Source organism: Eretmochelys imbricata, chromosome 6 (assembly GCF_965152235.1).
Source record: "Eretmochelys imbricata isolate rEreImb1 chromosome 6, rEreImb1.hap1, whole genome shotgun sequence".
NCBI classification, from domain to species: domain Eukaryota; kingdom Metazoa; phylum Chordata; order Testudines; family Cheloniidae; genus Eretmochelys; species Eretmochelys imbricata.
In genome coordinates, this window is record NC_135577.1 from 82258794 (window position 1) to 82284349 (window position 25556).

The following is a 25556-nucleotide window of genomic DNA, read 5'->3' on the forward strand; positions in this document are numbered from 1 at the left end:
CGGCCATCGGGTGGCAAAATCCATGAAAGTCAGTATGTACTGCTTTCCTCTGGGTGTCTTTTTCGGAAAAGGACCCAGAATATCCACAGCAACTCGCTGAAATGGAACTTCAATGATGGGGAGTGGTTGTAGAGGGGCTTTGACCTGGTCTTGGGGTTTTCCCACTCTTTGGCACACCTCACAAGACTGGACATAGGTAGAAACATCCTTGCCCATTCCCTCCCAGTGGAATGACCCCCCTAAACGGTCTTTGGTCCTGTTCACCCCAGCATGGCCACTAGGGTGATCATGGGCTAAGCTCAAGAGCTTGGCCCGGTATTTAGTTGGAACTACCAACTGTCTCTGAGGATGCCAGTCTTCCTGGTGTCCACCAGAAAGAGTTTCCTTGTATAAAAGTCCTCTTTCTACAACAAACCTGGATCGATTAGAAGAGCTGAGAGGCGGTGGGTTGCTCCGTGCCGCCGTCCAAGCTCTCTGGAGGCTTTCATCTGCTTCCTGTTCGGTCTGGAACTGTTCCCTTGATGCTGGGGACATCAGTTCCTCATTGGATTGTGGACCTAGGCTTGGTCCTTCTGGAAGCGATATAGGGGATGGAGCTGTTTCTGTTGACTGTGAACCGCTCTCCACTGGTGCACTATGTTGGGATTCAGGCTCCGGCTGAGCCTCTTGTGTAGGGTTATCGGCTGCTGCCAGTTCAGGTTCGGTGGGGCCCTCTGGTGTTGAGGTTGCAAGTACTGGATTCAGTGCTGACACTGGGTCTGGTGTTGGTTGTTCGGCTGGTTCCGGTTCTGGGACTGGTTCCGTCTGGGTCTCTGGGACTGGATCCACTACTGCTGTTGCACACATTGGCCTGGGGTCCGGGTCCATCACCTCTGACCGGGTCCTGATAGAAGTTTCCGGAACAGAGCTAGGCCTCACGGCTTGTTTAGCCTGGCTGCGGGTGACCGTTCCCACCCTCTTGGCCTGCCTCACATGCTTCGCCAAGTCTTCCCCCAACAGCATGGGAATGGGATAATCATCATAGACTGCAAAAGTCCACATTCCTGACCAGCCCTTGTACTGGACAGGCAACTTGGCTGTAGGCAAATTGAAAGAGTTGGACTTGAAGGGTTGAATCGTCACTTGGATCTCTGGGTTGATTAAATTGGGGTCCACTAAGGAAGCATGGATAGCTGACACTTGTGCTCCGGTGTCCCTCCACGCGGTGACCTTCTTCCCGCCCACACTCACAGTTTCCCTCCGCTCCAAGGGTATCTGGGAGGTATCTGGGCCTGTGGACCTCTGGTGTGATTCCGGTGCAATGAACTGTAATCTGTTGGGGTTCTTGGGGCAGTTGGCCTTTACATGCCCCAGCTCATTACATTTAAAACATCGTCCAGCTGATGGGTCACTGGGGCGAGGAGGGTTGCTGGAGAACGGGGTGGCAGGACGATAAGGGGTCTGGAGGGTTCTTTGGGAGGTAGGTGGGGCTTTGGGTGGCCCCCGGGAATAGGGTGTGGTCTGGGGTGGTCCCTTCTGGTCTCCGCTCCAACTGCGACCAGTTTTCTTCTTCTCTGCCACCTCCACCCATCTGGCTCCAATCTCTCCTGCCTCGATTACAGTTTTGGGTTTCCCGTCTAGGATGTATCTTTCTATTTCCTCAGGAACACCCTCTAAGAATTGTTCCATTTGCATTAGGAAGGGCAAATTTACTGGAGATTCAACACTTGCTCCTGATATCCAGGCATCCCAATGTTTCACAATGTGGTAGGCATGTCGGGTAAATGACATGTCTGGTTTCCACCTTAGGGCTCTGAACCTCCGACGAGACTGCTCGGGGGTTATCCCCATTCTGACTCTCGCCTTGGATTTAAACAGTTCATACTTGTTCATGTGTTCTTTAGGCATTTCAGCTGCCACCTCAGCTAAGGGTCCACTGAGCTGCGGCCTCAGCTCTACCATGTATTGGTCAGTAGAGATGTTGTACCCAAGGCAGGCCCTTTCGAAGTTTTCTAAGAAGGCCTCAGTATCATCACCTGCCTTGTAGGTGGGGAACTTTCTGGGATGGGAAGTGGTACCTGGAGAAGGATTGCTAGGGTTTGTTGGTATATTCTGCTGGGCCTTTATCCTCTCCACCTCCTCCACATGCTTCCTCTCTTTTTCCTTCTCCTCCTCCATATGCTTCCTCTCTTTTTCCTTCTCCTCCTCCACATGCTTCCTCTCTTTTTCCTTCTCCTCCTCCACATGCTTCCTTGCCTCCATTTCCCTCTTGTGGGCAGCCTCCTGTGCCTCCTTCTCCAGCCGCATGAGTTCTATCTGTCTTTCATGTTGCCTTTGTCTTTCCTCAGCCTGAAATTTGGCTAATTCCAGCTGTAGTCGAGCTGAGGATTTGGTCATTCTAACCTCTCTGTTTTTAACTAACTTTACACCCGAGGTTTAGAAATAAACGAACAAAACTTGGCTGTAAAATTTTGCTGTGCTGGAATAGAATATCTATTCTCTGATAGTGATTGTCAGCCTACAGAAAAAGACAATTCCCTTGTCTCTGCTCTGGGCCCAAATTAAAGCAAAAAACTTCCAACTACTTGGAAACCTGCTTATCCAGCCCAAAGAAAAAGCAAATGGGTAGAACACACACCCCCTATTTACTTTTAGGAAGAAAAGAAAAAAAAAACTCTGGGTTGGAAGACTGTGAATTTCCCTGCAGGAGTTAAGTACCCTGCCTCCAGGCAAAGAAAACCTGCAATTCACAAGATAATCCCCTTTTGTCTCTGCTTGGCCACAAAGCAGAGAAAAACAATCTGCTTTCAGTTTCAACTGCTTTCTGGACTTCCTTTCCAAAGGAAAAAATAATTTCTTTTTAAAATCTGTATTTCTAGTTCAAAAAATCTCAACTGGATCTCAAAATGATTTCAGGTTAATCCCACCACTATGCCACCATGTCAAGGTTCCTCCCCCACTCTGAACTCTAGGGTACAGATGTGGGGACCTGCATGAAAAACCTCCTGAGCTTATCTTTACCAGCTTAGGTCAAAACTTCCCCAAGGTACAAAGTATTCCACCCGTTGTCCTTGGAATGGCCGCTACCACCACCAAACTAATACTGGTTACTGGGGAAGAGCTGTTTGGACGCGTCTTTCCCCCCAAAATACTTCCCAAAACCTTGCACCCCACTTCCTGGACAAGGTTTGGTAAAAAGCCTCACCAATTTGCCTAGGTGACTACAGACCCAGACCCTTGGATCTTAAGAACAATGAACAATCCTCCCAACAATTGCACCCCCCCTTTCCTGGGAAATGTTGGATAAAAAACCTCACCAATTTGCATAGGTGACCACAGACCCAAACCCTTGGATCTGAGAACAATGAAAAAGCATTCAGTTTTTTACAAGAAGACTTTTAATAAAAAATAGAAGTAAATAGAAATAAAGAAATCCCCCCTGTAAAATCAGGATGGTAGATATCTTACAGGGTAATTAGATTAAAAAACATAGAGAACCCCTCTAGGCAAAACCTTAAGTTACAAAAAAGATACACAGACAGAAATAGTTATTCTATTCAGCACAATTCTTTTCTCAGCCATTTAAAGAAATCATAATCTAACACATACCTAGCTAGATTACTGACTAAAAGTTCTAAGACTCCATTCCTGGTCTATCCCTGGCCAAGCACAGCATACAGACAGACACAGACCCTTTGTTTCTCTCCCTCCTCCCAGCTTTTGAAAGTATCTTGTCTCCTCATTGGTCATTTTGGTCAGGTGCCAGCGAGGTTACCTTTAGCTTCTTAACCCTTTACAGGTGAGAGGAGCTTTCCCCTGGCCAGGAGGGATTTCAAAGGGGTTTACCCTTCCCTTTATATTTATGACAAACTCTCATTCTATTGCTCTGGTATGAACGTCTGGGAATTAGTAAGCAGTCCAAACCCAGAAGCAAGGTAGATAGAGACAATATGAAACGAGGGAAATCAAAGGAGAACCTGCAGACCGCAAGACCCGTGAACCAAATTCAATTGTAGAAGAGGATGCGACATTCACCTGAAATAGTGTAAGCTAAAGAAATGCAGAGAAGACCAGGATGCAGTTCTACAAATCCAAAATGGATTCTACTAATTCAGAATATGGCACTTTTATTCCAGAATAAGCATCCCCACATGGAGTTAATCAGGAACAGTTAATCAGCAACAGCTATTCTGGAATAATTCTGTATGTAGACAAGCCTAACTCTATTAGCTGGTAGCAGCAGTTGTTGTTTGTGGACCAGCCACTAGAAAGGGACATGACACATTTAGCCAGTGTGTTACACATACACAACCTTTATATTCTGTCAAAATCCTTTTATGCAACATAGCAAAACAGACAAACACAGGGGTCTGAAATATACTAATAATGACCATTACTACTTGTTAAACTCTGCATATTATACAGCGGATGATGTGGCTCATTACATTTCTGATCACATTAAATTTTCCGTATTGTACTGTACATCTTAGATCTAGAACAAACTTGTTAAAATTATAGTATTTGAATACTTCCAATACATTTTTCCTAACATGGAATTACATGTTTAATAAATGATAAATAGCTTATTCTAAACCATAAATTTTCCTAGGTGATTTACTAGAGTTTTTAAAATTATGTAATGTAAACCCCAGAGTACAAAAAAAGAAAGACTCATATATTTCTATTGCCTTAAATTGTACGGCACATAAATACAATAGTAAGCACAGGGGGAAAACATGTTTAATTATTGGTTGTCAAGTCCTTAAAAAGACCTTGCAATGGAGCAAACTGCTATATACATGGGATGATACACAGTGCTGGGATTTGACAGCTAATTGCACTGGCAAGTCCACTTTTTCTGCACTGACTAATATTGATGTGTATGATGATAATTAAGTGCAGAGGATTAGGATAGCTTCGGACATAAGATATCAAGGCCTCAGGGGGAGGTTAACCATAGGTCACACTGCTGGCACACAACGAAACAATAGCACTATGCACTATGTCTGCTCAAAAATATTTGTCATGTTGTATTTTGAACCTATTGTTCTTTGGAATGCATACTTTTGTTAATATTTGTAATGTAAGTTAGAAACAACTAACATTTACTTACGAAAAATCTATTAATAGGTTATCCAAACAAGCAGCATGGTTCTTTGGCTTTTACCAGTTGTCGAACTCTAAAGATGTATCTTTTGTTGTCACTAAAAGCTGACAGTCAACATGGAGAAGATTACATGTTAAAAAAAATGCATTTGAGACATAAATATGTATTTTCAGGATATGTCCAAAACATTATTAGCTGTAGATGGAGCAAAGTATACTTATGACCCTGTGTATTATCCAACCCAGTGATCCTAAGTTCTGCAACAATGCCTACACTTTGTGATGCACCAGTGATGAATTTTGGAGTGAACTGAAACTATGTCAACCATATATATGTTAGACAATTACAGCTATTGTTTTATTCATTATTCTTTATTCTAAGATCAACCCATAGTGTTTGAATACTTTTCTGATCATTTTATATTGCTGCAAAAACTCTCAACGATTCTGTGTGGGGTTCTTCTCCACCCAGGACAGTTCCTCACCATGATACCTGATTATTACTCTGTGATAGCCCCCTCTGCTGGAGGTAGGAGCATGCCACTGATCAGCACTTTTGTACCCAAGAGAACACAGATCCCAGAAGTCTTTCTCCCTCGATCAGACTGAACCCAGAGTACACAGTATTCTTGTCAGCAAGTTAAGGAAGTATGGGCTGGATGAATGCACTATAAGGTGGGTAGAAAGCTGGCTAGATTGTCGGGCTCAACGGGTAGTGATCAATGGCTCCATGTCTAGTTGGCAGCCGGTATCAAGTGGAGTGCCCCAAGGGTCGGTCCTGGGGCCAGTTTTGTTCAATATCTTCATAAATGATCTGGAGGATGGTGTGGATTGCACTCTCAGCAAATTTGCGGATGATACTAAACTGGGAGGAGTGGTAGATACGCTGGAGGGGAGGGATAGGATACAGAAGGACCTAGACAAATTGGAGGATTGGGCCAAAAGAAATCTGATGAGGTTCAATAAGGATAAGTGCAGAGTCCTGCACTTAGGATGGAAGAATCCAATGCACCGCTACAGACTAGGGACTGAATGGCTAGGCAGCAGTTCTGTGGAAAAGGACCTAGGGGTGACAGTGAACGAGAAGCTGGATATGAGTCAGCAGTGTGCCCTTGTTGCCAAGAAGGCCAATGGCATTTTGGGATGTATAAGTAGGGGCATAGCGATCTCCACAGGTAACCTGTGCCATTGCTTAACTATTCTTATAGTTAGAAATTTTTTCCTAATTCTTAACCTAAATCTCTCTTGCTGTAGACTACGCTGTCTATTTCAGCAAACATGGAGAACAACTAATAACCATCCCTTTTTATAACAATTTTTTATATATTAGAACACTTATATACCCCTCCCACCTCAGACTTCCCTCTTCTGGATTAACCATAACCAATTATTTCAACTTTTCCTCACTAAGGTCTTGTTTCCTAAACCACTTATTTTTGTTGCTCTCCTCTAGACTCTCTCCACATCTTTCTTAAAGTGTGGTGCTCCAAATAGGACACAATACAGTAACTCCTCACTTAATGTTGTAGTTATGTTCCTGAAAAATGCGACTTTAAGAAAAACAATGTTAAGTGAATCCAATTTCCCCATAAGAATTAATGTAAATAGGGGGTTTAGGTTCCAGGGAAATTTTTTCACCAGACAAAAAACTATATATATATGTGTATATATATATATATACACACACCGAGTATACGTTTTAAACAAACAATTTAATACTGTACACAGCAATGATGATTGTGAAGCTTGGTTGAGGGGTGAAGTCAGAGGGTGGGATATTTTCCAGGGAATGCCTTACTGCTAAATGATGAACTAGCAATTGGCTGAGCCCTCAAGGGTTAACTCACTGTTAATGTAGCCTCAAACTCTACAAGGCAGCAGGAATGGAGGGAGGGGAGACAGCATGGCAGACAGAGACACACACACACACTGTGTGTGTGTGTGTGTGTGTGTGTGTGTGTGTGTGTGTGTGTGTGTGTGTGAGAGAGAGAGAGAGAGAGAGAGAGAGAGGCGCATTTCCCCTTTAAGTACGCTGACCCACTCAAGTACACTGCCTTGTTAAGTTAATCAGCAAGCTGAGACCACAGCTGCTGCCAGGAAGCTCCCTCCATCCTGAGCCCTGTCGTGTGTCCCCCTGCTCTACGGAGAAGTGGGGTGCAGGAGCAAGAAGGAGGGGGACACCCTGACATTAGCCCTCCTCTTCTCCCCCACACACCCCACAGCAAGCAGGAGACTCGGAGAGCAGCTCCAAGGCAGAGGGCAGGAGCAGCACACGGCAGTGAGGGGAGGGACAGCTGAACTGCCAGCAGTTGATAGCCTGCTGGGCGGCTGCTGCAGAGGGAACTTAGGGGAGTGGGGAGCTGATGGTTCCACCCTGGTTCCAAGCCCCCACCAGCTCGCTGCAACGGGCTGCTCTTCTTGCAAGCAGTGGACAAAGCTGCCAAACGACGTTATGAGGGAGCATTGCACAACTTTAAATGACCATGTTCCCTAATTGATCAGCAATGTAACAACGAAACAACGTTAACCGGGACGACTTTAAGTGAGAAGTTACTGTACTCCAGTTGAGGCTTCACCAGTGCTGAGTAGTGTGGAACAATTACCTTCCAAGTCTTACTCCTATTAATACACACAGAGTGATATTTGCCTTTTTCACAACAGTACCACACTGTTAACTCATTCAATTTGTGATCCAATATAACTTCCAAATCCTCTTCTGCAGTAATGCTGCCTAACCAGCTATTCCCCATTTTGTATGTATGCATCTGATTTTTCCTTCATAAGTGAAGTAGTACTTTGCACTTGTCTTTAATGAATTTTATCTTACTGATTTCATACCAATCCTCCAATTTATCCAAATGCTTGCTATCCCTCCCTTGGTGTCATCCATAATTTTTTGTATGCATACTCTCTACTCCATCATCCCAATTGTTAATGAAAATATTGAACTGTACTGCAGCCAGGACACACTCTTGAGGGACACCATTTGATATGTCTTCACAGTTTGATAACTGAATCTACTCCTTCACCGCTCATCCACTAGCTCAGTGACCCTGTCAAAAAAGTAAAATTAGATTGCAATATATAATCTCTTCTTTGTGTATTATATGTGTGGCTGGTAGCACCACCTATTATTAAGGATACCCAACACTTCCCATTATAAAACCCTGTATTCAGTTGCTTTTAAATTTGCCAAACTTTAACCATTTGGGCTAATTTTTTACCTGACAAGTATCTGCCTCAAGCTGATTTTGGGGGTGTGGGGAAGAGAACTTTCAGGGGAAATGGTTTAGCCATTTCAAAGAATGAGGCTAGTTACAAATACATTGTTTTGCTGTGTTAAAAAATTCTGACACCATTTTCTATGAAAAGCTCTAACACCATTCTGCCTGGAAGCAAAGACTTAAATTTTATTAGGGGAGTGGCCTTTGTGTCAGGGATGTACCTTTTGCTATTCCCATGAAAATCTGCCCAAATTTGGCCACATTATTAGCCTCTGGGGAAAAAACTGCATTTTTGCAGATGCTCAGTAAAGCCTCAGATTCCCTCCCCCCCTGCAAAATTCTGTCTCCACTGATTGTGCTCCTGCCTGGAGTTGAGCAGGACTGTCCATGTGATCACAGCTCTGGGCGGTTGCAAGGTGTGCTGAGCCTGGGCAGCTGAACTGATAGTAGCGAGACTGTCTTTCCTGTGCTCTTAAACTTCCTGCAGGGACCAGGTAGTGTGGAGGGGGAAGCTGTGTGATTCAAATGCAGAGGGGAAAAGAACTGGACCTCTATAGGAATAGATTGGGAGAAGGGGCTGGGGGGTGCGGGGACTGGGTCTGATAGCTAGGGAGGAACTTGACTGGCTGGGCTAGGAAACTGGGACTAGGAGGTGGGGATACTAAAACTGGACATGGAAACCTAGAAGGAAGATTGGGACTGGGATCCACTGGGGAGAGAGAACTGGGGGAGGGAAGAAAAGGAAGACATATCAGAGGAAAAGCCAAGAGTGAAGGGAACTCGGATTGGCAGGGCAAGGAGATGAGGACTGGGATGAAAAGCCAGGAGTGAGAACGAGACAGAACTGGGAAAAGGACAAGTTAGAGGAAATAAGGCAGAAGAGGGAGATGGGTCACACTTGCGGGAAATGAGCAGAGGAATCTGTGCCCACCAGAGAACACTCCTCTCTACAGCCTGGAATGGAAACCAAGATTCCCGGGTCCTGCCATTCATCTGTTGTCAGCAAATATCTATGAAACCCATTGGCAAAGCATCCCATCCTCATCTTGTGCTGCTCCACATAGAGGATGACAACCAACTTCTGCTATCAGTTATTCCATTAGCTCAAGTGACAGAGGTCTGTATGGTAGCTCTAAAGGTTCTAACCCTACAGATGACCTATATGGGTATCAATATGATGCCATATGATGGAATTTCGGTTCACTTTTTAATAAACACACAAAATGTTAAAAGAATATTAATAATGTTGCAAAGTCAAGAACTCAGAACTTAGGAAATGCCAGAAATAAGATTGCCTTTGCAACCTTAATTCAGTCCCCTTGTCCATATGCACAGCTGTTGTTAATTAAATGATTGCATAGTACTTTTTCCCTAGGATCACTGCATCATTCAGTGCAAACAATGGACCACTCTGAGGATGAATCAGGATTGTGTAGCGAAGGAGGCTGTTGTATTTATGACCCCTGCCTCACTTGTTGCAGAAGTTGGAAGGTGTGCAGTGAATGAGGCAGGGGATTGCAGGAAGAAAAGGGATGATTTCACTCCTGGTTATGGCAGCTGGATTCAGCCTTGGAGAACTGGATTCTATCCCTGCCTCTGCCACAGAGCTCCTGTGGATGTTGGGCAAGTAACTTAAACAAAACTTTTCACAAATGGTCATCAACTGTGTATTCCTCATTTTCTGGGTGTTCAAGCTGAGGTCTAATTTGCAGAACTGCTGAGCACTCAGAGCTGCAACTGAAAACAATGGGAACTGTGCTTTGAACATATAAAGTACTATATAACTTTAAGTACGCTGAAAAATCAGGTCATAGGCATTTGAATTTGGGCACCCAAAATCAGTGGATATTTTTGACCTAAATCTCTCTGAACCTCAGCACCCCATCTGTAAAATATGGATAATAGAATCATAGAATATCAGGGTTGGAAGGGACCTCAGGAAGTCATCTAGTCCAACCCCCTGCTCAAAGCAGGACCAATCCCCAACTAAATCATCCCAGCCAGGGCTTTGTCAAGCCTGACCTTAAAAATGTCTAATGAAGGAGATTCCACCACCTCCCTAGGTAACGCATTCCAGTGCTTCAGCACCCTCCTAGTGAAAAAGTTTTTCCTAATATCCAACCTAAATCTCCCCCACTGCAACTTGAGACCATTACTCCTTGTCCTGACATCTGCTATCACTGAGAATAGTTTAGATCCATCCTCTTTGGATCCACCTTTCAGGTAGTTGAAAGCAGCTATCAAATCCCCCCTCATTCTTCTCTTCTGTAGACTAAACAATCCCAGTTCCCTCAGCCTCTCCTCGTAGATGATGCTCCCATTGTAGAGTTCATCTCCATTCCAATTACCCTGGACCTCTTTTAGCACCAAGCAGACGCTGACATCCCGAGCTGTCTTGCTACACTCCTCACAGTATCCCCTGCTCAGATTAGCTCTCCGGCAGACCATTAAATGGTGCATTGTCCAAAGAGAGGCTTTTATTTACTTAGCAGCTGAAGGCTGAAGAGCTTAAGGCACAATATGAGTGCTGGTGGGAGTTGTCCAGCCGTACCCTTCCCACAGCTCTATTAAGCGGAGTGTTTACCCTGTTGGCTCTTGGTGAGTAAATGGATCTAGGTGCTCAATCCAGTACACCCTGCAACTTATAGAAATGAGAATTTGAAAGGAGAAACAGAGAATAAAAGCCTGTTGTGTCCTTTGCTACATATGGGCCCGAATCCGTACTCCTTACTCAGGCAAAACTACCTGTTGGTTGCAGGATGAGTGTCTTAGCTTGTCTATCAATATATCCTCATTGCTGTAGCATCTGAGCTCCCTGCTGTCATGCTCCTGACAAGAGCCCTGCGAGGTATTAGTTCCATGTTACAGATGGGGGACTGAGGCATAGAGAATCATAGAATCATAGAATATCAGGGCTGGAAGGGACCTCAGGAGGTCATCCAGTCCAACCCCCTGCTCAAAGCAGGACCAATCCCCAATTAAATCATCCCAGCCAGGGCTTTGTCAAGCCTGACCTTAAAAACTTCTAAGGAAGGAGATTCTACCACCTCCCTAGGTAACGCATTCCAGTGTTTCACCACCCTCCTAGTGAAAAAGGTTTTCCTAATATCCAACCTAAACCTCCCCCACTGCAACTTGAGACCATTACTCCTTGTCCTGTCCTCTTCTACCACTGAGAATAGTCTAGAACCATCCTCTTTGGAACCACCTCTCAGGTAGTTGAAAGCAGCTATCAAATCCCCCCTCGTTCTTCTCTTCTGCAGACTAAACAATCCCAGTTCCCTCAGCCTCTCCTCATAAGTCATGTGTTCCAGACCCCTAATCATTTAATACTATCCCCTTACCTCACAGAGGTGTTATGAAGATAAATTAATTTAATGTTTGTGAAGGACTTAGCTATTATGGTGATGAGCATCATAGAAAAGCCCTTGAGAAAATTAATAATTCTGTCTGCAGCACACAGTTTCAATAGTGTGCAGTAAATAAGCCCTGGGACCACGTATTAAACAATCAGGAGAAAACAAAATATTGAATAGCTGCCCATTAAGTGAGCACCATCCACTCGGTGCACTGAATGAGGCAGGGAAAAACACAGTATGTAATTGTGTAATTAAAGACTGTATCATAATGCATACACACACAGGGGCTGAATTAAGACTGCACAAGCAACCTTAATCCTGGGATTTCCTAACTTTTGAGTGTTTAACTTTGCAGCCTTAATAATGTTTTTTTTTTAACTTAGTTTGTGTAACAGACTCAAACCATATACTTTAATGCCAGAAGGGACCACCATGAACTTCTAATCTGACCTCCTGCACATTTCAGGCCACAGAACCTCACCTACCCACTCCTGCAACAGGCCCATAACTTCTGGTTGAGTTACTGTAGTCCTCAAATCTTAAATTAAAGGCTTCAGATTAGAGAATCCACCATTTACTTTAGTTCAAACCAGAAAGTGACCCGGGCCCCATGCTAAAATGCAAATAGTGGCATTTTCTGGCCAGTTCAGTGTGGACTATGAATTTTCACATCATATCACATTAGCTCAGATAGCTAGAAGGCATGGTGTCCACAGATGTGCAGCGTGATATTTGTCACCACTATACTGTCATTAATATTGTAAGCATACTGAATATGCATTTTTTCCTTGTTCAGGTTCTTCCTCTATAAATCATACTGGCACATTAAGTGCATATGGCTGAGTATGACTTAATGTTTCTAACTACTGTGAAGGAGCCTGTTAGGCAGTGTTCTTTCATATGACCTAATATGACAATCAGACATAAAAATGGTACTGAAAGAAAACTCAATTACATTTGCCAGCACTAAAGACAAATTCTCTTGAAGCTTTCCAAAGAATACCTGATAGACTATGAGTCGTTTCCCTTCCAAATTGGGGGAGGGGGATAAGGATTTCTTTTTTAAAATGTCTCACATTTTACTCTCATTATATTAAGAATCCAATATGCAATGGCAGCTGCATTTCTCCAAAGGCAGAACTGAGACAATCAATTTTTTTATGGTGTATCAGCACTGACGTAAGATTTTATATTTTAGGTAAATCACACTTTAATACTTTTTTCCATTTCTTTTGATGTGATTATTCTTACAATTTGCCCAGCAGATATATTTTTAACTTTTTTAAAAAATTAAGTTTTAATGTATTCCCTGTTTGACATAACAAAATTTTAAAACTCCTACAGCTTTCTACTTTTTTTGATATTATCTAAGAACCCTGTAATTTTACATGCCAGAAAAGACAGAACACCTAAGAATAAATGCCTATTCAAATTTATAGAACAGCATTCAAAGATGCATTATGTATCTCTAGAGGAACTAAAGGTCAGAATGTATGAGAAGACAAAAATGTTTTTCAAATAAACCTACTGAAATGTTTTTCTGATTACCCATCCTACTGCAAAATTGTCTTAAAACTGTTATCAGTATTCATATGGGACATGTCAAAGCGTAGATATTTCAAACAGAAAACTATCTGATAGATTTGAGTATTTGAAAATATAAAATGAGTCTAGGCAATAAAAAAGTGATATTTTAAATAAATACATTTTTTGTCTCCTGATTATTTGGGTTCCTTTCATCTGTGCTCGGCATTTAGGATATTTAAGCGGTGTGTGCAAGTTCACTGAGATGTCATTTTTACATGAAGAAAGAAAAGTACAGATCAGTTAGAGAAGTTCTATATAGCAAAATTCTGAAATTCCCTGAAGGAGCGCTGACGAGTATGTCAGGCATAAAATGAAGAATAAAGACCATTTCTCGATAAAAGCTAGCTTATAACACAACTCCATTTGTCAAAAATACCCATTGCTTTTTATTAAGAGTGGAATTCATGGATCATCAGGACTCTTTGGCCACCAATGGTTTAAAGATATCTTTTTGGTGGTTTGTTCTGGTACCTATGTAGACCAAATATATGATAGAGAAGCTGGGGCTTGGGAAACATGGTAGTTTATGTGAAGATCCTTCTTACAAAGTGGTCTACAGAATTAAAAAGTTGGAGAACTATTATCCTAGGATGTTCATCTTCCTTCCCATCTTAGAGCTCTTGGGAGAGTTGAGGGAAGGAGGAGAGTTAGACCGCCAGAATCCCAAATGTATGTCAATGAGTGTTTTGAGTTGAAGTAAGTTTCTGGTTTTACACAGTCTGTCTTAGTCCACCACATCAGAACAGTCTAAGAGCCCAAAGGCTATTGCATCACATCTGCCTAAGAAACATAATAAAATGAGAGAAAAGGGTGATAAGAATGCTAAGAAATATGAGAACAGAAGCGAGGAGAGATTTTTTAAGTTTGATAAATTTATGCCTTACTTAACAGGCCCACCTAGAGCTTGTGAATCATGTTTTTTGCCCTCAACTCAATCCCACCTCACACACTCTTGTGCTACAATAATTGCCAGAAGACCAAGAGATAACACAGACTGGCTACACGTTCCATTTATGCCATTTGAAGGAAAGATGGTGGTTATTCCTGCTTAGATGATTACTAGATTATTCAAAATGAAAAGCAAGTAGACAGACCAGAACCTCTTCTGCGGAACTTGAAACTGAATTACAGGCCAACCCTTCTAAAGGTCTCATTAATGAGAACATGGCAGTGGATTGGATAATTACATTTTTAGAAAGTCAAATACTGGCCAGGAATGTAAGGGTGCTGAGAATTCTTCCAGACATTCATTAGTTACATTTATGGAAGAGTTAATGTAAAATATGTTGGACTTCATGTTCAAAACACTTTACGAACATGGACCCCTATTCTCTCCACTGGAATGCAGGCTATAGCCTTTCAGAGGCAGAAAGTGTGACCAATTGTGTCTACAGAACAGGACAGCAGAGTCCAGAAAGTGGGTGGAGTTTGCTGAGGAGGTGGCTAAGTAAGGGGTCTTGAGAGATTCACTGATTCAGTGCTTCTCCATGGCACCCTACATAAGTTAGGCTTCTATGGAGCCCTATCATGTATTAAAACTGCCACCCCATTACAACAGACTTCTTCCATCCCAAGAGTATTGCTCCTCTGATATAGCACCAATGTGAATGTAGTCACTGAAGAGCCCTACTAAGGGCTGATTCAGCTCTAATTAACTCCCACAAATTTTTGGCAAGGTAGGCAGACATTAGGCCCAGTTTACAGATGAGAAAACTTAGTCTGTCTCAAGGCCACAGACAGAGTCATTGTGGGCAGAGTCAGTAATAGATGCCAAGGTTTCCAGATTCCCAGGTCAGCTTTCAAAATACTAGACCACACCACTTTCTGAAAATAAAGAAAATTCTGATAATACATTATCTGAAAATATAGCATGAAATTTTTAAGGAGATAAATTAGTTCAATCTGTGGCCCACTGACCTAAAAATTCAAACTTTAGGGCAGGTGCACAAGGTGAGGAAGATAACTTTTCTATACCCATACTGGCCTGCAGACCAGGTCCCCAAGGGGACATGCCCTGATAATCATGTGACACTTATCCTTCTCCCTGTTCCCTAAACTGGATAGGGCCTATGTTGCATTGAGCAGGTACATGTTGCTCCTTACTAGAGCAGCAAAAGTTGGCCCCGCTACACATACCCAGGCCTGTTCTGTGGGCCTGGCCAGCAGGATTCACACAGAAGAGGATGCATGTGCCATCAAACCTGCTCATTTTTATTTTTTATCTGTCCATCAACAGCAGAATTTAAAAATAGCAAATAAAACTGAAAATATTTTCAGCCTCTGAAAAACTAAAGCATTAAACATGTAAATGAAAAAAGGCCTCCTTTTTAGTATCAATAGTGCCTCACAACCTGTCATGGCCCACAACCTTGTAAACTGGAGGGAAGGGAAAGGAAGGGAGAGAAAGTATAAACAGTCCATCATCCCATGGAGAAGCCTATGACAGACTCCCCTCCTTCCCGATCCGTCCAAAAACACTCAGAACTGCTGAAAGCATTCTAAAGCATGTTTTCTTTACTAGTTGCATTTATCTAATAAGGTAACTTTTCACATCCATTGTATGAAATAGTTATTCACATGTTTTCAAGCCAAGTCCTAATTTAAATTGTAATTATTAAGGTTTGTGGAAAATACTAAACTGCCACAGAGATAAAAGCTACAAAACAAAAAGCCTGAAGCAAATTTTGATTACTAATAACCAATATACGGTATGTATAGCCATTGGGTGAAGCCATTTATTGATTTTCAAATTTTGTTGCCATTTAAACTGTTCCTGATAAATCTTTAAAAGACTGGCCTATATTCAGATTCAGGAGCCAATTAACGGTTGGCACCATTTGCATGTTACAATAGTTTTCTACCACCAGGTGGAAAATTAGAACCCAACCAGTTGCCACTGAGGTCATTTTGCCATTGTTTTCAAGAGAGCAGAAACAGGTACCCTATGCTGACCGTCAGACATGAATGCTGAAAATGGGTATGAACTATACATTGGAGGCATTATTTTCAAAAGTGTTAAGCATTTGCCTAACTCTGGTTTCTCTAAAGTGAGGCCAGCATTGAGAGCTGTTAAAAATACCTCCTTGGAAGCCTTGCTAACATTACAGCCATAAAAAAATGTAAAAAAGTATATACTATATTACATATACATGTGTATTTACACACAGAGACAGGAAAATTAACACTAATTTTAAGGTTTCATAAACCAGAGGCTCCCAAACTACAGACTTCAGAGCACTTGCTGGTAGTCATTGGATTGCTGGCTGGTGAGCATGGTGCTGGCAACATCTTCCTGGCTTCCAGAAGACCTCTAAAAGCAGCTGAAAGAAAGGGAGGCACTACTGCTACATAGGACAAGAAAATGAAACAGGATCCATTGTCACAGACCAGAACTGCCAAGAACTGGAGATGAATGAAGTTTGATTCATGTAAATAAATGCATTATATGTGAAACACACACAACATGTAAAATGGGCTCTAGCTCACATCCTTAAACATCCTTAGTTTAAACTTCAGTGGGAGTTTTCTAGCTAAAGAATAAGTAGGTTGAGCCCTATTTACAAGTAAAACTGAGAAATGATGGAAGAAAATAGTAACACAATGAAAGCAAGCAAAATGAAGAAATAATTGAGAAAACTGATCTTCTCTTCAGAGTACTAAATCTTTCATAAAATATTCACACTTTTTTCTTGGAGCACAGAAAGTTCAGGTTTCCCAGGTTCAAGTCATGGATCTCTCTCTATGATTAAGCCTGAGGGGAACACATATAATCCTCCAGGCACTACAACAACATAAATGTTTAATAATAATAGAGACCTCAAACAGATTGGGGCCTCAGAATGCAAGGCACTGTACAATAATATAGAAATGCAGGTGTAGTAGGAAGAGAGCCTGAGACATAAGCCCTTGTATCAAAGGCCTGGTGTAAGGCCTGAATTAAAGTAGTGGTCAAGCCTTGCTAATATAAAGCAAAAGTTAGCAAGAGACAGGCTGTGAGCTCACAGAACCTGCAAGAACAGGGCTGATATTGCAAAAACACACACAGTCCTAAGAAAGGCTAGGCACAGGATACTCACACAAACACATTCCATTAAGATGGTACCAGAACACCTCCCACCCTCAAAGATAACAAGTACACACTGACCACTCCTAAAGATAAGGTCAGGGTGACAATGTGATGGATAGAGATGTTTTGATCAAACCAACATGTACAAGGTAATGGGTGGTAACAACCCACGTCAAGGGGAAATACGTAACTTGTTTGTATTGGGGTACAAAATGAAGTCTCAGAGGGAGTGTCTTTGCCTGGCCCAGGGCATAATGGAAAGTCCCGCCATTAACTAAGCCAGTCCATTCCAACAGACATACATGTGTTAGTGTACCTGTAACCATTGAGCTAGGACATTAGGACCGCGATTCATTGACAATAAACCTGACCAAGTTCTTTGGGGGAAAAAAGAGAGAGAGAGAGAAGCAATTTATATTTTCACAGGTTATGATGCCAACCTGGATATGGAGACTGGGTGTAGTGGTCATGATCCAAAAGGCAAAAGGATTGTCAGATACCAAGAAGATAAATCAGTCACATCCCATGGCCAGAAACCTATTGATGCAGATTCCAAGTAACTCTACTGCGCTGGCTGCTGCAGGCCAAACCTGTCCAGCCGGAATGGTTTTAAAATTGGTGTGTGAAACAGAAGGGAAACAAGAAGAGGAACATATCCTTAGAGAATCACCTGTGGCAATACAGATTGCCTGGGCGTGAGTATGGGAGTCATGACCCAGGCACAGCATATTCCCACAAAACAATTTAGTAAAACCAAATGATGAAAAAGAACTGACTTTAACCAAAGAGACACAGAGACAGTATAATGGTTGTTGGAAGGTGGATGAGGAGGTTAACTGTGAACAATTTATTACCCTTGCTGTATCCCCTAATACCGGTTCTAGTAATATACTTGAGAGGCATCCACTGACCATGAATCCACACAGATTAAGGAACAAAAAATAGAAACACCAGAAAAGACACGAGTATTATTAACCACACAACAAATAATGGACTACCACTTGATGGGCCTGGTAGGGGATAACCTAGCTTTTCCATACAACATTCAATCATACAAAAGGAAAGAGCAGAGGTATTGATTTATTGGTTCAGAGCAGGTGACACAGTAATTGGTTGTATCAAAGGAATTGTTAAAGCATATGTGTTATGGTCAAATAGAATCACCTTTGTTAACCTGGAGGATGGGTGGAGTGCCTCCATTTATATAAAGAGCATTTAGCTAGAAGATAAGGGTATATACACAGGAACTTGGACCATGGCCTCAGAAATTAGGAAATGCATTTATCATGTACAGGTATGTGAAGGAGTCTGTCCAACTCAGACTCCCACCTTACCCCCAACCACTCACGTCACTACTGACACTATCTCATCAATGGAATGTCCAAACCTACAACCTTGGCCCGCATCAGGACTCTTCCTGAATCCTACCACAGAGTATGTGGTAGAGAATATGGGATGGATATATATGCCAATAAAACTAAATTTTGCTAGTATGACCATGCCAATACAATGTCCACAACAATACAAAATTGGTTCAATTCAGAAATTGAAATTCAATTGCTATTTTGGAAGGGTTTTCAAAATCCCTTACTAAAACAGCAAAGGAGAAAGAAGAGAGGTCTTATGGGCACTGTATTGGGAAGTTCAGGTCTTGGCATGTCCATATGGAATTCAGCAGATATCGAAAATCGCAATCTAAAAATAAACAGCATTGTTAATGGGATAGGTAAGGCAGTCAAAACAGGAGGAGGCATTAGCAGTCTATTGCTGGATCAACGTGCAATTACCATTGACAACATACATTCAATTGCTCAAGGGTTCAGCCACCTGAATTCTACTATTTTGTCAATTATTAACAGCATGGAAAAGAATGATGTTTCACTGGCAATTGTCTGTGTGGCCTCTCTGACAGAGTAATTGAAATGATCAAACAAAGTTTATTACAATTACAAAACTGGCCACAAGTACTAGACCGCACAGCCATTTTAAAACAAATACAGGAGTAAGGAGTAAATAATATTGCTCCTGTGTTTCTGCAATTTGCTAAATTTGATAAGGTTTCAAGTTTAGATCATGATGACAGCAAAAGTCTTAACATCATGATGGCCATCCCAAGGTGGATGCAAGATCCAGTCAAGGCGTTCTATGCCAACAGTGTGGGAACTTTGGTAAATAATACTTATGTACAGCATTATCCCACTGTGCTCCTAGTAACTAAAACTGGCTTGGAAATTAATCAGGTTTGTTGCACAAAACATAATGGATGGTGGCTATGTGAACAATTGATACCAATAACACAAAAAGAGGCCGGGCTCAACTGGTACAAAAAGAATTAGCCAATCAGATGGTACAAATACAAGATGTGGTATATGCTTTGGGATATTCCAATTTTTCCATACATGGAACAATTTGTCCCGGAATCAATACAGGATTTTGTGTGGAAGTCACTAGCACAATTCAAATTGGAACCTATGCCTTTTGGCCAACAAGTAGCCTCAGCACTGCCACTGAAATTATTACTCCTCCTGGAAACCTACAAGATTTATTAATTGAATTGTTTCCCCCAGTGGAGCAATTGCAATTGGACATACATGATTTGGTGGTAAGAACCAAGGAAGACTTAATATCCATAGCTCATCTTTCCAACAACAAACAGAAGAAGTAGAAAGTGTGCAAAGAGAGGTGGAAACTCCTTGATGGGAAATTCCAAAGGATGTTAGTCTATATCCAATAATCAGGACACTTAGAGTAACATTGATGGAAATACAAGCCATAACATTAATTGCTCTGATTGCTACATGCAACGTCAACTATCCATATTATTCATATATTATCATTTATCAGAAGTTATATAGGAAATATATCTGGTATTTATCTATTCAAGGATCATGTATATATATACGCTCATATATACACCTATACTGCTCTATAAGGTATAAGCACAATACACTTATAATCATGACCAAAGCTCTTCTCATCCACCAAAGCCCTTCTCATTGATCACCAATTAAATAAATATAAAGGCCTCCTCATGCCACCCAAAAGTTATCAAAGAACAACTCTAGACCCCACAGATTAGTTATGGTCCCGGGCCTAACATTCCTAGGTCCACCATAAGGGACTGACAATAATTGGAAAATGAAATCTGTCCATCAGTCGTACGAGGGAATGTGCAGACTATGGGACAGATGGGGCATGAAGTATGGATGGTAAAGTAAGGTGACCACATAACAGTGTTTATCCTACTGGATCATCTTCAGTCAATGCATTATGCTTTTCCGGGACAATGGGTAAACATCCTCCCCATAAAAAAGACAAAAAGTGGGGGGAATGTAGTAGGAAGAGAGCCTGAGACATAAACCCTTGTATCAAAGGCCTGGTATGATCGTGTGATGGATAGAGATGTTTTGATCAAATCACCACGTACAAGGTAATGGATGGTAACAACCCACAACAGGGGGCAATACATAACTTATTTGTATCGGGGTATAAAATGAAGTTTCAGAGGAAGTGTCTTTGGCTGACCTAGGGGATAATGGAAAGTCCCACCATTAACTAAGCCAGTCCATTCCAACGGGCATACATGTGTTAGTTTAACTGTAACCATTGAGCTAGGACATTGGGACTGTGCTTCGTTGACAATAAACCTGACCAAGTGCCTTCGCTATGAACCGAGTTTGTGGTTATTGAGCAATTCGATCAAGGTCCACTGTGCCAATTATCTGCACAGAGCTGGGACAGCACACAAAGAACACACACAAGCAGCCAACATCTAACAACAGCCGGGTATATTAATTTACATAAATTATGTATTCAAAAAACAAAGATCTTATCTCTCACTTCTCATGCAATATCACATTGCAGATGCCAGAGTGGCTGTGGGTTTTGCATATTCATTTGAGATCTAGCAGTTTTCACAGTTCAGTCTCTCAGAGCATAAGAATGCCAAACTTCTTCACTGGCCTACTAAGAGATTCTAAACATTCTCAATTTTCTATTTTAATTTTGTTTCCAATCAGGATACACTGTGCAGTTACACTGTTCAATGCATTCCCTGCACTTGTAAAGGGGAAACATTCAATTATTTAAATTACCTAGAATTCATAGGTGACTAACAAATGTAATTAACTGAGATCAATCTTAGTGCTAACGCTGGTCATAAGCAAAACTAGATAAAACCATAAACCTGATCAATATTGTCAGGAATTGTAGAGCAGAGTTCTTGTTAGGGGTATATAATAGGGCACTACAGGGGTTTTGCTTAACTGAAATTTTGTTTAGTTGGACACAGAAGAGGACATCTCTATATGACATCAGCTGTCAGTCTCAAAATCCCAGGCCTTGGGCCAGCGGAATCTCAGTAAATGAGGGGTGGGAGGTGTGTGGCAAACTGGGAAAGAAAAAAAGAGTGTCTGACCAAGCCTAGGGGCTGTTTACTTTCATACAACAAGCCTGCTGCTGATTTAACTCATATAACTGGCATAAATATCATGGAGTTATTTATATTTGCACACACTCGTGCACAGACATTAGGTTCCACCAGTGATGTAAGGGCATGAATGCCTTAATACTTTCATTTTTCCCCCACTAGTACAGTTCTCCTTTACTGCCTTAAAGCTCTATATCAGGTGTTACTTTTGAAGATTTAAACAGCTGCTTTTCTAATTTTGGCAAACTGAAAAGCATTTTATGTGGTCTGCATTTCAAAAGAGAATAAGTTACACACCAAATAAAAGACTAAGTGCTGGTTGACTGTAGCATTATTACTGATTTACTGAACTGTAGCGATTACGTACTGTAGCAAATATGGCACAGAAAATAGGGATAGCTGGCATCTTTTCAAAATGAGTAATCTGCTTCCTGATATGGAAAATATGAATGCCCTCTTGCTGACTTACAGGAATGCTTCGGATCTTGACTTCTTTACTGTATAGCAGGGGTCGGCAACCTTTTAGAAGTGGTGTGCCGAGTCTTCATTTATTCACTTTAATTTAAGGTTTCGCGTGCCAATAATACATTTTAACGTTTTTTAGAAGGTCTCACTCTACAAGTCTATATATTATATAACTAAACTATTGTCGTATGTAAACAAGGTTTTCAAAATGTTTAAGAAGCTTCATTTAAAATTAAATTAAAATGCTGATCTTACACCGCCGGCCCACTCAGCCCGTTGCCGGCCTGGGGTTCCGTTCACCTAGGCCAGCAGCGGGCTGAGCGGGGTCTGCAGCTGAGACCCCGGCTGGCAAGGGGCTGGGAGCCAGAACCCCAGACCGGCAATAGGCTGAGAGGGGCCGGTGGCCGGGACCCCAGACCAGCAGTGGGCTGAGCGGCTCAGCTGCTGCCACTCAGTCTACTGCCGGTCTGGGGTTCCATCCTCCGGCTCCTGCCAGCCAGGGTCCCGGCTGCCGGCCCCGCTCAGCCCGCTGCCGGTCTGGGGTCCCGGCCCTGTCCACATAGAGTAGGTACCTACCTTCTCCCTGGTTCTAGCCATTCCCTTCCTCTCTCTCTGCACTGAGATGAGGGTGGGAGTGTGCTGAGACCAAGGCTGGGGGTGAAGGAGCAGGTTGGGGTGCAGGGTCTGGCCAGGAGCTAGAATGAGGGAGGGGGCTCAGGGTTGGGGCAGGAGGTTTGGGTGTCGAGCACTTACCTGGGCAGCTCCCATTTGGTGTGAGGGGTGCAGGTGGGAATGTGGGGTGTGTGTGTGTGCAGGAGCTCCCATTTGGTGCTCAGGGCAGGGGGCTGAGGGTGTGTGAGAAGGGTGCAGGAGTCAGGGCAGGGGGCTGGGTATGTGTGGGGGATGCCGGAGTCCGGGCTGGGGTGTGTGGGGGGTGCAGGGGTGAGGGCAGAGGGCTGGGGTGTGAGGAGGGTTCAGGGGTCAGGGCAGAGGGCTGCTGATTTGTGAGGGGGTGCAGGGGTCAGGGCAGAGGGCTGGAGGGTGTGGGGGGTTCAGGGGTCAGGGCAGAGGGCTGGGGATGTGTGAGGGGGTACAAGGGTCAGGGCAGGGGGCTGGGGTGTGTGTGAGGGGGTGCAGGGGTCAGGGCAGAGGGCTGGGGTGTGAGGAGGGTTCAGGGGTCAGGGCAGAGGGCTGGTGATGTGTGAGGAGGTGCAGGGGTCAGGGCAGAGGGCTGGGGAGTGGGGACGGTTCAGGGGTCAGGGCAGGAGGCTGGGGGGTGTGTGAGGGGGTGCAGGAGTCAGGACAGAGGGCTGGGGGTGTGGGCTGGGGTCGTGGGGATGCTCCCAGCCCCCTGCTCTGAGCGGCTCACGACAGGGGGCTGGAGGGGATATGCCCTGATTCCACCCCCCTCCCCAAGGTCCCCGGAGCAGAGAGCGTGCTGCGGTTCCGCTTTTCCCTTTCCCCCACGTAGCAAGGGCCGTCAGCTGATTGGCCGCAGGGAGGGAGAGGAGGAGGGGCAGGAACCCAGCACGCTGGGGGAAAAGAGGCAGGGGAGGGGGAAGCTTGCCTGCCCAGCAAGGAGAGAGCGGTGGGCAGGGGACGGAAAAGAGCAGGCCGGGCCGGGCAGGAATTTTAATGGCACACTGCTGTCTGCCAGGGTCCGGCAGACAGCAGCGTGCCATTAAAAATTGGCTCACATGCCGTCTTTGGCACGCATGCCATAGGTTGCCGACCCCTGCTGCATAGCCTTCATCTTTCTTGAGCAAAGGGTATAGTAAATGGACCTTCTCTCATGCAATAGCCTTATGGGAATGCTATGGTAAAGAGAACAAAATATTCTCTGTCCACCAGCAAAGAAATGCCATCGGACTGGTTTTCTAAGTCTCATAACCTCAGGCTAAGTGAGTGTGCAACACCCACTCTATATGTTTTGAAGCATAACCTGAAAATAAAGAGGACTAGGAATCGGGGCTTGCAGGAGCAATTTCTGTATAGCAAACAGGAGTGAGAATCCAAGAAAGTGAGTACAAATGTTGAGACAATTAGGAGATGGAACAAAGAAAGGTGCATATTTATTTATTTAAATTTATAATATCTGTCAGCATGCATGCTTGCTTTTTCTTAATAATTTAAGAATATCAGAATTTATTAAATTCGCTAGCTGTACAACATGACTCTCTCATTTTTCGTGATGGTTTTAAACCTCAGCCTTCTTTTCCCTACCATTTTGTTTGCTAGTTATCTTCTTTTTCTGTCCCTGCCTAATTTACATTTCAAGTTCTTCGAGGCTGGGTCTATACTGTTTTAAAATCCATACAATGCCAAACAAAAGTATAGTCCTACATAAATCTGTATTACTGATAAGTAATAATAATAATGGTTTGTGCCATTGGTGTATATTTGATCCACTAAAACATTAAACAATTGCTACAAATGTTATATATCTCATTTTAAGCTAATTTTAATGTAAATGCATGCTAAATTTCATGTATTTTTTTATTTGCTATGTTTTGGTTTTACCCTATTCCACAGAAGACATTTATCCTCCCACATCAGCTTTTTTCCTTATTGTATACTGCATGTTATTACTATTCACCTATGTTAGAGATAATTTCATCCTTTATTTTTAACATTATGTTGCTGCTTTATCAGAAATTATGGCAAAATCAGGCTGTTAGAGAACATACAGTATGATGGGGTGGGGGGAAAAGGCATACCACGAAAACATTCATTGAGGGCTAATTTCTGTCCTCAGTTATGTACACAACTTCAAATTGTTGTACACATATATTTGAGGGCAGATTTTAGCTAAGCATTTAATCCATGAAACAAACTAAGATACCTAACCAACACCAAAATATTGTAGGTGTTCACAATTAGAAAACATGATAACAAGCCTCAAGAAAACATACACTTTACCTGACAAGACAACCTCAATTAGGTCTCCTTCTTGGATATCAGTAGCTGATTTCACCAGCTGGAGAATGTTTTCAGAGGTAGGATCATGGCGAAAAAGTAGAATTTTATCATACATTCCATAGAAACCACATTCAGGAAACTGCAAATACACAACCATGAATATTTATTATAATATAAAATACAGATGTGTAAAATATAATTAACACAACTAACACTTATTTTTGATAATGACCTGTCCCCAGATTTACATATGACAAAGCTACACATTTACGTAGATTTTTTTTTTAGCTGATGGACCATTTCTTATCCAACAGCTACTCAAGTATGAGGCTTATTACCCATATCAGTACTATGATGTGCGTGTTATAAATACTTCAGTAGTTAGATCACCTTCAGACTCTGGAGCTGTCTCCCCCACCCCC

The 25556-nt window shown here is 42.7% G+C and overlaps 1 protein-coding gene across 2 annotated transcripts in view; it reads right to left on the reverse strand.

Annotated features, from left to right (window-relative positions):
• Nucleotides 1–25556, reverse strand: part of PRKD1 (protein kinase D1) — a 299918-nt gene that overhangs the window by 117433 nt on the left and 156929 nt on the right. For both annotated transcript variants that reach the window (XM_077820323.1, XM_077820324.1), the window contains exon 2: nucleotides 25135–25273. In XM_077820323.1, coding sequence (XP_077676449.1) covers nucleotides 25135–25273 — 139 coding nt within the window. The remainder of the gene's footprint in view (nucleotides 1–25134; nucleotides 25274–25556) is intronic.